The 14737-nt window shown below is 43.7% G+C and overlaps 1 protein-coding gene across 1 annotated transcript; it reads right to left on the reverse strand.

The window, feature by feature from the left end:
• Positions 1 to 1198: 1198 nt before the first annotated feature.
• PYGO1 (pygopus family PHD finger 1) lies at positions 1199 to 14530 on the reverse strand. Its single transcript, XM_015872800.3, has 3 exons — positions 14385 to 14530; positions 9927 to 10012; positions 1199 to 2814 (listed from the first exon to the last, which is right to left on the reverse strand). The coding sequence occupies exons 1-3, from the start codon at positions 14431 to 14433 to the stop codon at positions 1693 to 1695; spliced, it is 1257 nt and encodes a 418-aa protein (XP_015728286.2). The 5' UTR covers positions 14434 to 14530; the 3' UTR covers positions 1199 to 1692.
• Between the last annotated feature and the right edge of the window lie 207 nt (positions 14531 to 14737).

Raw genomic sequence — 14737 nt, forward strand, 5'->3', positions numbered from 1 at the left:
CACAACAGTGAACTCGCAGATAGGCCTTACTTTTCACTCATTAACAAAGCTTACCATAAAAATAACCTTTTAATATATATGCCTGTATTCTATATAGGCCTCTGTATCACTCATTGCCGCAGAGCTGAGCATCTCCTATCATACTAAGGAACCTGACCAGTACCTGAAATGTTTGACATACCATTTAGCTTTTTAGCAATCAGTAATTATGCCTCCAGAACATGGTGAGCAAGCCACCCATTACTACAGTACTATCTTTTATTAAGTTAAAACAACATTTTTCTCTACAGAAACACTGATTTTCAATTGCATGTGCAACTTCAGCACTGCTAAGGCCAAAGTGATCAAGGCTAGATGCTCCCCCACAAAAAAAAATAAAAATAAAAAGGGAGAATGGGGAAGGTGTATTCTTGAGAACAAGAATAAAGTCAAACTGTCTGTAATAAAAGATTAATTCTTAGAATCATACACTAAGTTCCAGTGCCCTTCATTCTTGACCATAAGATCTCAAGTCTGCTCAATTTCTGCTTGCTGACTCCTGGTGTGAGCTACACTCACAGATCTGAGAGTTGTCTTTGTCTTCACTCTAGATTTTCTTCCCCCTCAAACTGCAAGACTGGCTGAGGCAGTGGTGGGAATTCAGCGTTACTACTTCGCTGGCCAAATTATCTTGCAGTTTAGAGTCTGTGCTATACACACTCCATCACCTCATCCTTTCTTCTTGCCAAGCGGACAGCGTAAGCTCAGGATGAACGCGCAGGCTCCAACTGGAAGCTCTAAGAGATGGGCAGAACTTTACTTAAATTAATTCACAGTTGAGGGTGGAAGCTAGGAGAGGATGAGCAAGAGATAAGTGACCGCACAGGGGCTGTATCCTAACATACGTGCTTAAGATGAATAAAGAAAGGTTACACATGTAACCTTAGTTTTGGTATTCTCTAGATTTTAAAGCACTAGACTTCTTCAACTTGATCTGTCCTAGCTTCTTCCAATGTAAGTGTATTTTGTAACCATTTCCTATACTGCAAGACCTAGTAAGAGTCCTCAGCAATTGTTTGCTGAAAAGTCAAAAGATCGTTGCCTTTTCAAGGAAGTACCAACGTATAAGATTTAACGGGTTTCATTGCATTACTAAGAATGAAATAACTGATTTTAGAATTGTGTTAATGCTTTAGTTAAAAATCAGAAAAAGCACATATAAAATCCTCTTATTTATTCTAAAAAAATACAAACTATTAGTACTGCACAACTCCTCCATGTCATCTCCATGATATTCAAAGAAAAAGATGGCAAGAGCATCACTAATGGACATTCAACAAGAAAGAAAAAAAAGCAATGAGTGCTTGCAAGTACAGTACCATTAAAACTGAATAGTAAATGCTAGTGTTAGTTAACACAATACTAGCAAATTAGGGACTATTCTTAAAGGACTATTTTTGCCTTCAATGAAATTGTCAATGCACATCCTACTTCTGATCAGAAACAACAAAAAAAAATATTCCACCCTGTAAAACATTTGTACACAAAGTTAAGAACACAAAAGTTGCGATGGAACTTCATGAATTAAAACCGATAGGGGAAAATAACATGACAGCAATCAAACACAATTGATTGTCTTCAGAACACAAAGTACTTGATTCACACCCAAATCTTCATAGTAAGTAGCTCAGCCACTACCACCAATTCACGCTGTTAGCCATCCGTATTCAGTGCCGGTGGCCCTGCAGTCTCTCTCGTACGCATTAGCTGGATGTCTTTGTCAGCCATACATGTATCACAACCCCACACTGCTGATGCTTCTGCTGTAAGAAGGCCATAGGCTGACTCAGTCATGCCAGTACAGATTCGATGAAACCATTTTTGACAAGAGGCTTCACACAGGATGGCATCCTGGTCATCATTAACTTCGTGTGTACAAATTCCACATGGATAGACGGGTTCAGAGGACGAGTGACCATGCCGGCTGGGATGAAGGGGTGTTTTGCTGCTCTTTTCAGAGTTGCATCCTTCAGCCGTACCTCGAGGCTGGCGGGACTTACTTTGAGTCCCATTTGAATGGCCAGTACTAACGTTATCAGCACTATTAGAATGGGTAGTATCCTGATTTACCACATTGTTTCGAGTAGCATTTTTTAGGTCATTGTTACCTTGATTCACAACATCCTCTGTCCTGTGATGATGCTGAAGAGCAACAGTGTTCTGGCTGGATGCTTTGCTGGCACCTTGACTAAAGTCTTGTTTTTGTGCTGATGATTTTGTCTGGTTGTAAGTGCTCGGTGGAGGAACAAAAGAGTGGCTTGACTCCAGCTGAGAATTTGGGAAATTTGAATTGTTTCCAGGACCAAAGTTAGGTGGCACATCAGGATGGGGTATCTGTCCAGAATGGCCAAAGTTCTCACCAGGATTTGGTCTGAAATGTTGACCAGGCATACTGACATTCTGATTTATCTGACTGCCACTATAAGGTGGCTGATTCCCAAAACCAGGGTTATCATGTGGACCAAAGCTGAAAGAGTGGGGTCGACTAAAACCCATTCCTACAGGGTTTTGAGGAAGAGGGTGTGGTTGGTTTCTGAGGGAATAGGAACCACCATATGGTGTGGACACTCTGTGCAGCACGTGAGGTGGCATTCTGAAAGTGTTATAGCCTCCAAAGCCAGGATAACCAGGATTACTAAAATAAGGATTTCCTGAAGGAAGTGGTTTATAAGACACGGTATTATAGTTGTCATCAAATGGATTTGCAGCTACAAGGTGGTCAGAGCTTGGATTCGGCGGTGGGGCATATTCAGATGGAGGAGGAAATGAAGATCCCTAAAAACATTTTAAATACAGCATATTTATTAGTTTAACCACGTCTTTACAAGAGAGACCAACCACAAGGTCCTGGATTAGCAGCACTACCGCTAAAAATCACAGTTCAGTTGTTGTGTAAAGCTCCCTCACCATAACCCACCAAGCTACCTGAAATTTCAGTGAAAGGAAGAGAGAAGTTTGAGCTCCAGATAACAGTGATATACAGTCATTTCAGTGTTTTAAAAATTGTGCAGTTGCACAACCATGCTTCTGAAGACACTACTTAACACATGACTTTTTCCCCCTCTGTTTTTTTCTTAATAAATGCAACAAAACAAAAAGCCACGTGTCTTTAAATACACGCACATAACATTTTTGAAATGCTGAAGAGCAGATCTGGAATATTTCCTTAGTGTCATTTTGAGTTCAGTTTACTGGAAATACATCTCTCAAGACGCCCCACTTCTGTGAGAACGTACAAACCTAAAAAAGTAATGTTACTAGATACCTAAAGAAAAGTATAGGTAACACAGGAGACTGCGCACAAGAATTTTCCTTATTCTATGTACCAAACAGAAGTGTCCCTAAGAACATTCAGTGACTGTGGACAATCTATTAACTATTGTCAGTAAGATTAAAGTACAAGGACTTCTGGTTAGAAGGCATAACCAAGTCTTCAGTGGAGCCCAGAGGCTGCTAGAATGTCCTCAGAGAAGCTATACAAATGAATCTCATCCTAGACCAGCCTGTGGGGAACATCCAGCTACTGCACCTTCACCTGAGCTCCTCACAGAAAGGATGGCTTCCTATTAATAAACTAAGGCTGAAGTTTTTTACCCCCCCCCCAAATTTCTGCTGTCCTGTCCTGCATGTCTCAAACATGGTAAGAAAAGAGTGGAAACTCTACATCATCACCATTTCTGAGCAACAAGAAAGCTCCAAGAGTAGAGAGATCTGAAACTCTGCAATTAATCGGTTGTTTCTTAGAGCAGGTTTCAACATGACTACTTTGAAAGGAAACAAAAAATGAGAAGACAAATCCCCATGGATTGGAATCAATTAATACTGGATAAGCCTAAGAGAAAGTGATCGTTTGACCTTCGTAAATACAATTACTCCTGCCAAGCAGTAAAAAATTAACAGATACTCTCACTCAGTGGTGAATAAATACACAAAGGAACATTCGGCTCTACAGATATCCAATTACTTCAGCTGTTTTGTATTCTGGTTTCCTTTTTCAGAAACAGAAACTGTATAGAAATGCCAGTTTGCAACGATTCACTGCAAAAGAGATAAACCTGCCTCATAGTTTTTGCTTGAAAAACCACTCAGGGAGTATACCAGGAATTTGGTCAAAGCATTAACAAACTGCACTGATCTATTAGCCCACAAATCTACATATGTAGGAATAAAAATAAAAGAAGTAGTCCCACTGCAATTACTCATGCTGTACAGATTGCTACCAATGGCTATACAGTCACTAAAAGAAAGTCTGTCTCAGAATCAAATCCATATGGTAAAATGCAAGTCCCACAGTCTCACTGTACTTCTCCCCTTATAGTGCTTTGGCAATTGTGGAGAATGTTTATGCAGAATGGCTTCATGAGAAAGGACATGAAGAGATTCCACTAGTTAAATTGTAAAAGAATGAACGTGATTAAAGACAAAGACGGTCTATCCTAGGGCCGATCATGGGCTAGGCAGCTGAGAAGAAATCAGTATGTGAAAAGACAGGGTATGTAGCTAAAGATGAAATATGTATCTAGAAGCAAGGACAGCCTAAGGGAAAAGCAAGATGTGTAGCAAGGTGTAGACAAAGCTGCAAAGAAAAAGTATCCATAAGACTAACCACAAAGGTCAGATGAAGTAATGTCTAATTCACCAATCCTGAGCTTAACTTTTGCAATATGCATGAACTTATTACTGATTGTATAAATGAGATGTTGTAACACCTAATAAACGAGGCTTGTTGACCATGATAGCATGAGACTTGTCTCCCGCGGTTACTTCCAACAAATGGTGACCCCGACGTGATAAGGAAAAAAGGGTGCCACGGGTGAAGAACTGCGTTGGGTTCGGGTCCGGATTTCACAGCCCGACGGACGACGAAAGAGCTAAAATTGGAGCTCCGCGTCTCGAGTGACCACATAGGTGGGCTCGACCGACACGTGCTGCCGAAGCCTGGAGGGCTGCAACGGTACCGACGTGAGTAAATATGGACAGGCAAGCAGCATATAATTTATTTTCCGCTTTTCTTAAGCGGAGACAGTTTAAGGGGGTAGACTTGGAAAAGGAACTCCCTAAGTTATTAGTGTATGGGTATGCTAAAGGGTTATTTCAGAATCTGCATTTAGTGCATGATCTTGATGAGTGGCGTAAATTTGGAGATGCAATTTTTCGGGGAATGATAGATGGGGAGAAAATAGTTAAAAAATGCGGGAAGTGGTGGCGTGTTGTTTATAATGATTTGTTGCAATATCAGGCAGAAAAGGAAGCGGTAGAGAAAGCTAGTGCTGCGCAGGGGAGGAATAAGAATTATAATGAATGGTCAGATTGCCCGGGGCCCCCTGCAGTGTCCACCGTAAAGTTGCCGCCGGCCGCCGAGCCTGCGTTGCCAGCGGCTGTGGAGCCGAGTGCCCCGTCTCCGTCTCCCTGCACGTCTGTATCAGACGAGCCGCCTGCATCGACCATGGCGCTACAGCCGGCCCCCTCGACCCCCCTTTGCAATGAGCCGCTCCCTGGGGCACAGAGTGACCTGGCGGAGGCCGTCGCGCGGGAGCGGGGGGGGGCTTGGGCTGCGCTGGCGCGGGCTTGTTTAGAGGCAGGAGACGGTGAGGCGTTGGAAGCGGTGCGACAGGTGGTGCTGCCGGGGCGGTATTCGCCTGATCCTGCAGGTGGGACACAGGCTGCTATCAGTGCTTTAGATTGGAAGTTGTTGTCACAATTGCGGTCTACGGTCAGTCAGTTTGGAGTAAAAAGTGAGCCAGTGAGACAGATACTGGATTATATCTGGAGTACTCAGGTTTTGTTGCCATCTGATTGTCGGGCTATAGCTAGGTTGATTTTTTCGCAGCACCAACAACTGCTATTTAATGCTTATTGGGAAGAGATGTGCCAACAGAGAGTTGCGATAGTTAGGCAGCCCGGAGATCCCTTGTATAATGTCACTGTTGAAGAACTTTTAGGGGTGTGTCCTTTCATCCGGACGGAGGCCCAGGCCTTATTAGGACCAGTTAAATGTAGGGAGTCAATGTATCTGGCCAGACAGGCTATGGATAAGATCAAGGCACCAGGTGGGTTGTTGTCTTATATGGGAATCCAGCAGGGAAGAAATGAGGATTTTGGAGCGTTTCTAGATAAGGTAGCTGGAGCCATAGAGAAGGCTGGAGTACCAGAGTACATGAGGGAAATAATGCTAAAACATTGTGCACTTCAGAATTGTAATGCTACAGCTCATGGCATTCTAAGTACTTTGAGGAGTAACTGGACAATAGAGGAGGCGTTAGACAGATTATCGAGCGTGCCCACGGGGGCTCAGGCTTTCATAGTTGAGGCTATTAAAGAGCTAGGGGCAGGATTAAAGGCACAGGCTGAGGCTTCTCAGAATCAAGTGTTAGCAGCCCTTGCACCCCTCCAAGCTGCAGTCGCTACAAGCCCACGCTCGCAGAACAGCTCCCTCATGAAATGTTTCCGTTGTGGAAAAACTGGCCACATCCGTCACGAGTGCCAAGCCACTGGGATTTGGCGCAGCAAGTGTCAATCCAACACCCACAACGCTGCTGTATGCTATAGGAAGTCGGGAAACGTGAGAAGCAGCGCACGAAAGAACAGCGGCCGCGCTCCGATACAAGCTGCCGTTCCCAGCCAGCGGCCGCCTGCCCCCCCGCACACGTCGCTCGCCGCGTTGTCGGTCTCTACAGCACCCCCGCCCTCTGCTTCGCCCACGTCGTTCTCTGCACCTCGCCATGCCGCCCCTCCCTCGTCCTGCGCGGCTGTGTCTCTGCAGCCCGTGTGTAACGTGGTTAAAGACACGGATGGACTGAAACCAGGGGATCGTTATGACCCAGGTCCAGTAGATCCAGAAAGAGAATCGGACGCATTTCTTCCTGATGATACTTTGAAGGAAGCAGGAATGACAATTTTCCCTACAGCGTACTGTGATGTCTTAGAGCATTGCAGAGAAGAAACAATATTAAGGGGTGATGCTGACACGTTGCAAACCTTTCCTAATCAGGTCCCCCATTTGGAATCCCTGCCTTGTGAGGCAGTGAAGGAGCTAAGGGAGTCAGTGAGAACATACAGAGTTCAGTCAGCCTTTACATACAATCTTTTGGTTACAAACAGTGACACTTACGCTATGACCCCTCACGACTGGAAAACTGTGTTAAGAATGATCCTCTCTCCTATGCAATACACTGTGTTTGTGACTGAATATCGGCTACATAATTTGACTGATACCTCTTTGCCTCAGACTCGGACAAATCCATGTGACACAGCACCTCTTCAACTGTGTCAGACAAATGTCACTCACATTCCTGAATTTGGCCGTCTAAAATATGCACATATAACAATAGATACTCATTCTTCTTATGTATTTGCCACAGCACATACAGGTGAATGCAGTCATGACACCCGTAAACACTGGTTATCTGCTTATGCTGCTATGGGAATCCCACATGCTACAAAAACAGATAATGGGCCTGCGTATACCTCTAAGGCCACTCAAACTTTCCTCCAAGAAGGGTGTGTTAAACATACTACAGCCATTGCTCATTCTCCCACTGGACAAGCTATTACTGATCACATTTCTCAAACACTGAAATCCATTCTTATTATTAAACAAAAAAGGGGGAATATGGGAGACACTCTGCAAGAAATATTATGTAAGGTTTTGCGTGTTTTGTTTGTGCTGAATTTTTTGAATCATGTTCATAGAGATACAGCTTATGTGGATCGTCATTTTGAGGCTTCCCCGGTGCTAAAGGAACAGCCTATGGTTAATGTTTGGAATATGGCCACAGGACTTTGGGACTGTCCTCTATCACTGACAACTTGGGGTCATGAATATGCTCTTATTTCCACAGGGACTGGCCCTATGTGGGTTCCAGCATGATATCTTCGGTCTCATCTAAAGGCAGAAAATAGCATCCAGCCTTTATAGTAATTGTAATTGTGTGTTTCTTACTTAGTGGTATTGCTTTGTAACTTGCTGTGTTATAGATAATATTACTAATAGTTTGACATAGTGTGTGATTTTCTGTTTTACCAATGCAGTCTCTAAGATTTAGAGTTTAAGGCATTAGCTAGGATGTTGTGTGCTTCTTCTATTTTAGTAATAGATCAGATGTGTATTAAACAGGATTTGATATAATCAATGCTAGAATCTACAGGAATAGCTCTTTTAATGTTTTAGTACTGTTTGGTTATGATATTATTAGCCTATTAATTAGCTTTTCTTAATTTGCAAAGACAAAACCTGGAAAGGAATTCTAGACAAAGAGATGACCCTGTATCATAGAACGGATACCTCTTTTACATCCAATTAATTGGGATCTGAAAATATAACCATGCATCATTTTAGACAAAAGTGCACGCTAATAGAACTAAATTTGATGGTTTATTCTGTTTTCCAAGCAGGTGTTCCACTTGGGCTCTATATCACGCACTGGCCATGCGGATATGGTGTACAACTGGAAGAAATCCTTCAGACCCTGAATGCAGGAGAGAATCTGTGATGGATGAGAGAGGAAATGTGCACCTTGAAGCAGGGGACGCCCTGCTGGCACTACCTGTCGCATCCACCACCAACACAGCTTGCTGTTTCTCAAGGGTCAATAAGTATTAATGCCCCTAGTGATACTCTAGTACATTTGTCCTCTAAAATTGGTTCTATTTGACATGCTACTTCATAAAATTGCACAATCATTAATCAATTATTAGCCCGGATAACTCAGTTGGTAGAGCATGGTTATGAACATCTTAAAAGCATTTATTGCACAAATTTTAGTGGTCATTAAAATCAATATATCAGAGTATATGAAAATTGAAGACTTTTCCTGATCAGTTACAGATTAACACAATGGGACCCTCACGGATTTATTCTTAGGTTGAAGAAACTTAGGTTGCAGTACAAACATGTTTGTTCTTTTTAGTAGGTTTAACAGTAATGTTGTTATGTTGTATTTGACTTGTCTCTTTTTTCACTTTTAGAGTATTGTCAATCGAGGTCTTGATCGAGTTATAATAGTTATGTTATTAATTTAAGTAGTGTTGCTATTCTATAGGCAGTATTGTAAGAAGAATTCTACAGAGCGTCAACCATGGATCGAGATAAGAAGTTCACAGAGCAGCAGCTATGGAGCAGGATAAAACTACATGAGAACTGATTGAACAAATGAACTGAATTGCTTGTTAAATATGATTAATCGGTCGTTAAACTGAGCCTTTTCATTTTAAAAGAAAACGGGGGAAATGTGGAGAATGTTTATGCAGAATGGCTTCATGAGAAAGGACATGAAGAGATTCCACTAGTTAAATTGTAAAAGAATGAACGTGATTAAAGACAAAGACGGTCTATCCTAGGGCCGATCATGGGCTAGGCAGCTGAGAAGAAATCAGTATGTGAAAAGACAGGGTATGTAGCTAAAGATGAAATATGTATCTAGAAGCAAGGACAGCCTAAGGGAAAAGCAAGATGTGTAGCAAGGTGTAGACAAAGCTGCAAAGAAAAAGTATCCATAAGACTAACCACAAAGGTCAGATGAAGTAATGTCTAATTCACCAATCCTGAGCTTAACTTTTGCAATATGCATGAACTTATTACTGATTGTATAAATGAGATGTTGTAACACCTAATAAACGAGGCTTGTTGACCATGATAGCATGAGACTTGTCTCCCGCGGTTACTTCCAACAGGCAATCTACAAAGACCTAAAATAACTTTAGTGAGGATAGCTAGTATGATAAAGTTTAATGAAAGGAGTTAAAACTTCAGCTTCACAGTACAACCAATATATTTTTAATGTAAAAGCAGTTTGTGAGAACAGACCAATATTCTGCACAGAGTAAGACGGTCATTTCATCTAACAACATCTGAGTACGCTACTTATTAACAATCAAATGGAACCTACCTGTGTATTTGCTTTGCGCTTTTTCTTATCAGGGCTTCCAAGCTGTACTCCTGGTCCTCCTAACCCATCCAATCCACCGTCACCACCTACAAAATTTCAAGCAGTGCAATTCTGCATTAGTTCACTCACAGACTGTATTTTAAGTATGTCCCCGTTCATCACAGAAGAGCTGTCTGTTACAAATTCTGAACTTACAATGCACGGTGTCAGAATTAATGCAAGTCTTTGAGAAGCAAACACACAAGAGTGAAAAGTTAACATTCATTACACACAGCTACTCAACTCTATTACCTCGCTAATGTCCGATTCATGTTCACTACAGTCTGAATAAAGCTTTCCTTTCATTTGGTGCTTATCATTCCCTAGGTTCTTAACATCTCTACTTCAACTGAAGTATTTACCTGCATAAAGCATAAAACTTTCAGAAGAACTGCTTAAAACCATGCTGAAGATTCACCTCCTATTTAACTTAGATGTGGCGTTTATCACACTCACCGTATGACACACAACAGCCCATTACAATATGCCATGAAGGGAAAAAAAAAGCAAAGAGGAGCACATCTGTGAATATCCACTGGAAACCTTCCATATTCCTTGGACAGATCTCCATTTTATCAGATCTGAATTTCTCTAAATGCAAGACTTGATTAAATAAAAAGAAAGCTGCCAAGAAATGAGAGAAGCTGCAGGTGAGTCTGACTTACTCTGTAGAAATCTCATTAATTGAGCACAGCTGCTCCAGCAAAATAAATAAGGAAAAGACTGTTCATTTTATTGATCACTTCATTCGATCTATACTAAGAGATATCTGTACTTCACTCAGCACTTACCCCAGCCTTAAGAGTGCAACAAGCTCTCAAAGTTGTGCAAATTAAGGCTTTCATTTTTAAAACTCTATTTAGAGCTTCAGTTCTTGCACATTCCTTATTATCCCACCAGTTTTGCCTTCATGGGGTTCAAAAAGTTTGCCTCCATTTGGGAATACAAAAGCAACAGTGAGCCAAAGCACAGAAGTTACTTCTAGGTTACATGACAGCACTCCAGCCTATAGGTTTTAACACCATTACATCAAGAAACTAGATGTTAATTTTTTCCCAGGCCCATTAAGGCAGTACTTTGTTTATTTTAGAAAAATAATAGGAGTAACAGTATAAAACCATAAGAATTGGGCAATATGGGCTGAAAAAATTTACTGTTACTTATTAAAAACTCAAATTCTGAATACAAGTCAAACTCCATCCAGATGTAAACATAAAGAGAAACCCGTGTGTTCAGCTGTATCACTGAAGATAACCTGAAAATAACAGATTTATCAGCAGTATTATGCAGAGCAGCATCACGTGTGACATCACACCAGCTCTATGTTACAGCAGCACTTCCAGCACATGGCTAAACCAGCTTTAGGACCGTACAGGAGCATAACACAAAATCTCCTGTGTCATAAAGAATTAGATCTACCCTATATAAACTAAAACATGCAACTGTTGCTTCAAATACTCCTGATCAAAGGAGGCCAACAGCCGAGCACCACAACAAGCTCTCACTGCCAGCAATTTCCTTTTTAAACTTGCACTCAGCCTTTGCCCCTTTCCCCTCAACACACACACACTTTTTTCTTTGCCTTAACAGGTTTCAGGGAAATTACCAGACCTACTTCAAATAAAAATCCCATTTGACTTGAGCTTTAATAAGTTCCTTTTGGCTTTGGCTGTCGCTGCAGAGATTTCATCTCTGCTTTATGTATATGTAATTCCTAAAACATTTCATTACTCATAAGATATATGTAATTGGACCTCTCCAATCAACACCTATCATTACTGGCAAATTTTGAGTCTGAATTTCAGAGGCTACGGCATGAAGTCATGATCCAGCTCCCAAAATAAACTCACGCTTGAGCACAGTGTATCCCAGTACAACCTACCATCAGAGTAGCAAGGGATTAAGCTGGAGGGGAAAAAAAAATGCCATTAAGCTTTGATTTAAAATATACAACACGGCATGCACTTAGCATAGTATGCAGCCACATTACTTGTGGATGCAAAACAATCGCTATATAGTTTTATATAAAGGTGACAAACACCACTTAAATGCCAACCCTACACATCACCTTCACAACAGACTATTTGCTCAGAGCTGTCTCTGCACTTCCCATCAGCTTCTTCCCCTCCACAACTCTTTATGGGAGACTGTACTGTGAACACCCTTCCTCACTACTGCAAAAAATACACTTCTCCATATGGTTCTATATTCTTAATACATCAGCATTTGCTAATGGCAACATGTTACAAATATTCTGATTTCTTTGAACTCAACAACTAGCAGCACAGAACTTACAGCTACAAACAGAACACTGTGAACCACAGGAGAGTGCCCATGTACATGGGAGAAGTTGCAACTTAGTAAAATGACATACAAGCTTCCTCTCTCAGATCTCATTCTTCAAATATGTTAGCGTGTAAATCTCTGCATTCTATAATAAGAGCCACCAATTACTGCCCAGATTACTCACGTGGGGAAAGTCCGTCATTTGCAAGGGCTTGCAGAACCGAGTCCTACATCTGGAACATACAAAGCTTTTGTATTTGCAGTTCTCACCGTGTGAGGCCGGTGATTTAATTTAGCCCTACGAATTTATGTTTTCCCTGTGGATTTTATAATGATTTAATTTATACATGAAAGGAAGCTGACTGTTAGTCTGAGCAAACCTCCACGAGAAGAGTGAATGAGAGTCATTTTCATGCAGCCAAAATAAACTTTGGGGAAAGTCACTCCTGGTACCTGCCACACAGACTCGTCTTTAAGAGGCACATTGAGCATTTGGGAACCTTGTGATATTTGCACAAAGGGTCTTAAAAAAAACCTTAATCTGTGACTCATTTTGCAGCAAAAGAAAACACCCCTCAATGTGTTTGACTGGAACATCCTATACTTAGATGGACTTAGAGATACAAATGCATAACTGATACCTATTCCCCTGTTACATATTATTTTGTATTGCATTTTGGCCATTTACAATTCCAGAGCACACGGGGAGTGAATCCCACATCCCCTCTGGTTTCACACACAGACACTTTCAATGTGAGCGCAGAGAACTGAAACGTGCAGTTCTGTCTACACAGCTGGATATTATGGTTATGTATAATTTATGTCGTACTCAACATATTGCAAATACTCTACAGAGCGTTTTCCTATTCTCTGACAAAACTCTGTCTGGGATTTTACAGCATGGGAGTCACAGTCTTCTTTACGGTGCTCTAATAACATCTCCCAGCAGTTATAAATGGCCAAACACACTTTTTACTATGGTCAAAAAGCTGGAGAGCCAGGCTTCAAGCAGACCCAGTGAGGCTACACTGCGGGCCCGATCCCACAAGCGTGATGTGAAGCAGTAATCACAGAGAACTTGGTGGGCACCTCCGGAGTGTGAAACTGCATGCCTGTGTATTTGCAGAACCAAAGCTCGGAGTGCAGCCTAATGAATCCCAGTCCCCTTTGTAAGGCAGCTGCACGTTTCCGTTCTCTCACTCTCGAGGCTGTGATCCAGCTGTTACCGGACCGGTTTTAGAGAAGTGAACTGTAAATCAGTGACAATACGGATGACAGAATCCCCACCTTTCACCACTCGGCCACCCACAAAAAGCTTAAAACGTTAAGAACAATGGGATCCCAGGAGCGATGCAGGAAAGGGAAAGAGAAGCGATAAACTTCGGCTCTTATCATTAAGCCATCATTTCCAACCAACTCCGATACCCGACTCATTATTTCACTCAGAAACGCGCTTCTGCTTTTAAGAACCGTGTGGACACAGTAACTGCTCTGCAAACCGATGGCTGGTGCCCTTCGATGCGCAGCTCGAGGCAGAGCACACAGCGCACATTTCCAAGCAATGCCCGTTCAGAGCTACCAGAGCCACGCACCGGGACTACTAATGAAAGGGGAAAAAAACCCGCGGAGAAACGTTTCCCTTCCCAGCGAGAGGAAACAAAACCCCAACTAAAACCAGCCGCGGGGCAGAGGAGCGCTCCGTGCGATTCCCGGGTTCCGCATCGACACCAACTCGGACATGTGGCATCGCCGACGTATTCCCTTGCACCAGCGCTATGCACGCCGCATACTAATGGGCGGCACAGGCAGCAAAACACAACAGCGATCACCGCGCAGCGCGGCGCCCGGCAGCGCGCTCCGCCGCCCCGACTTCGGTATCTCCAGGCCCGGAGGCTGCGGGAACCCGAGGGGCCGGGCCGGGCCGCACCGAGCAAACTTAGCGCGGCCCCGTTCCGCCCGGCCCCGCCGCACCGAGAGACCCCGTGTCCGAGGGCCGGCGGCTCGGGGCCCGCAGCGCAGCGGCTCGGGGCCGGCGTCCCCACGGGCTCCCTCAGGGCTCCCCTCGCGGGAGTTAGGCCCCGCCGGCCGCCCCCGGTGTCAGCCCGCGACCCCCCTCCGCCCCCAGCGCGGTACCTCGGGATCTCTTCAGCGCGATGGGGTCCTTCTCCTGTTCCGCTGACATTACAGACAGCGGCGCATGGCTCCCAGGGCGGCAGGAATCGGGGCTCTTTGATGCTGCTGCCGCCGCCGGCCCGCACCCCGCCCCCTCCGCCCCCGCCTCCTCCGCCGCCGCCCCCGCCCGCCGCAGCCGTGTCCGCCGCCGCCACAGCGGCGAGAGCCGACGGACTTTGCAAACTTTGGGAGCCGCAGGGCTCCGCGACGGCCCGCGTCGAGCAGACGGCAGCTAACGCCGCTAACGCCGCTAACGCCGCCCGGGGCTCCGCGGGACTCGGCGCCGCTCAGGGCAGCACCCCGCGGGCCGCAGC

The sequence above is a fragment of the Coturnix japonica genome, chromosome 14, assembly GCF_054131305.1.
Source record: "Coturnix japonica strain WE chromosome 14, WE-NBRP24, whole genome shotgun sequence".
Classification (NCBI taxonomy): domain Eukaryota; kingdom Metazoa; phylum Chordata; class Aves; order Galliformes; family Phasianidae; genus Coturnix; species Coturnix japonica.

Bases quoted from the DNA above. Each gene is read 5' to 3' on its own strand.
- PYGO1 (XM_015872800.3), bottom strand. From the start codon at position 14,433: ATGTCAGCGGAACAGGAGAAGGACCCCATCGCGCTGAAGAGATCCCGA. The intron at 10,013-14,384 runs GTACCGCGCTGG...GAAATTTTGTAG, and splicing joins CGCGCTGAAGAGATCCCGAG to GTGGTGACGGTGGATTGGAT. The intron at 2,815-9,926 runs GTAGGTTCCATT...AAATGTTTTTAG, and splicing joins AGCGCAAAGCAAATACACAG to GGATCTTCATTTCCTCCTCC.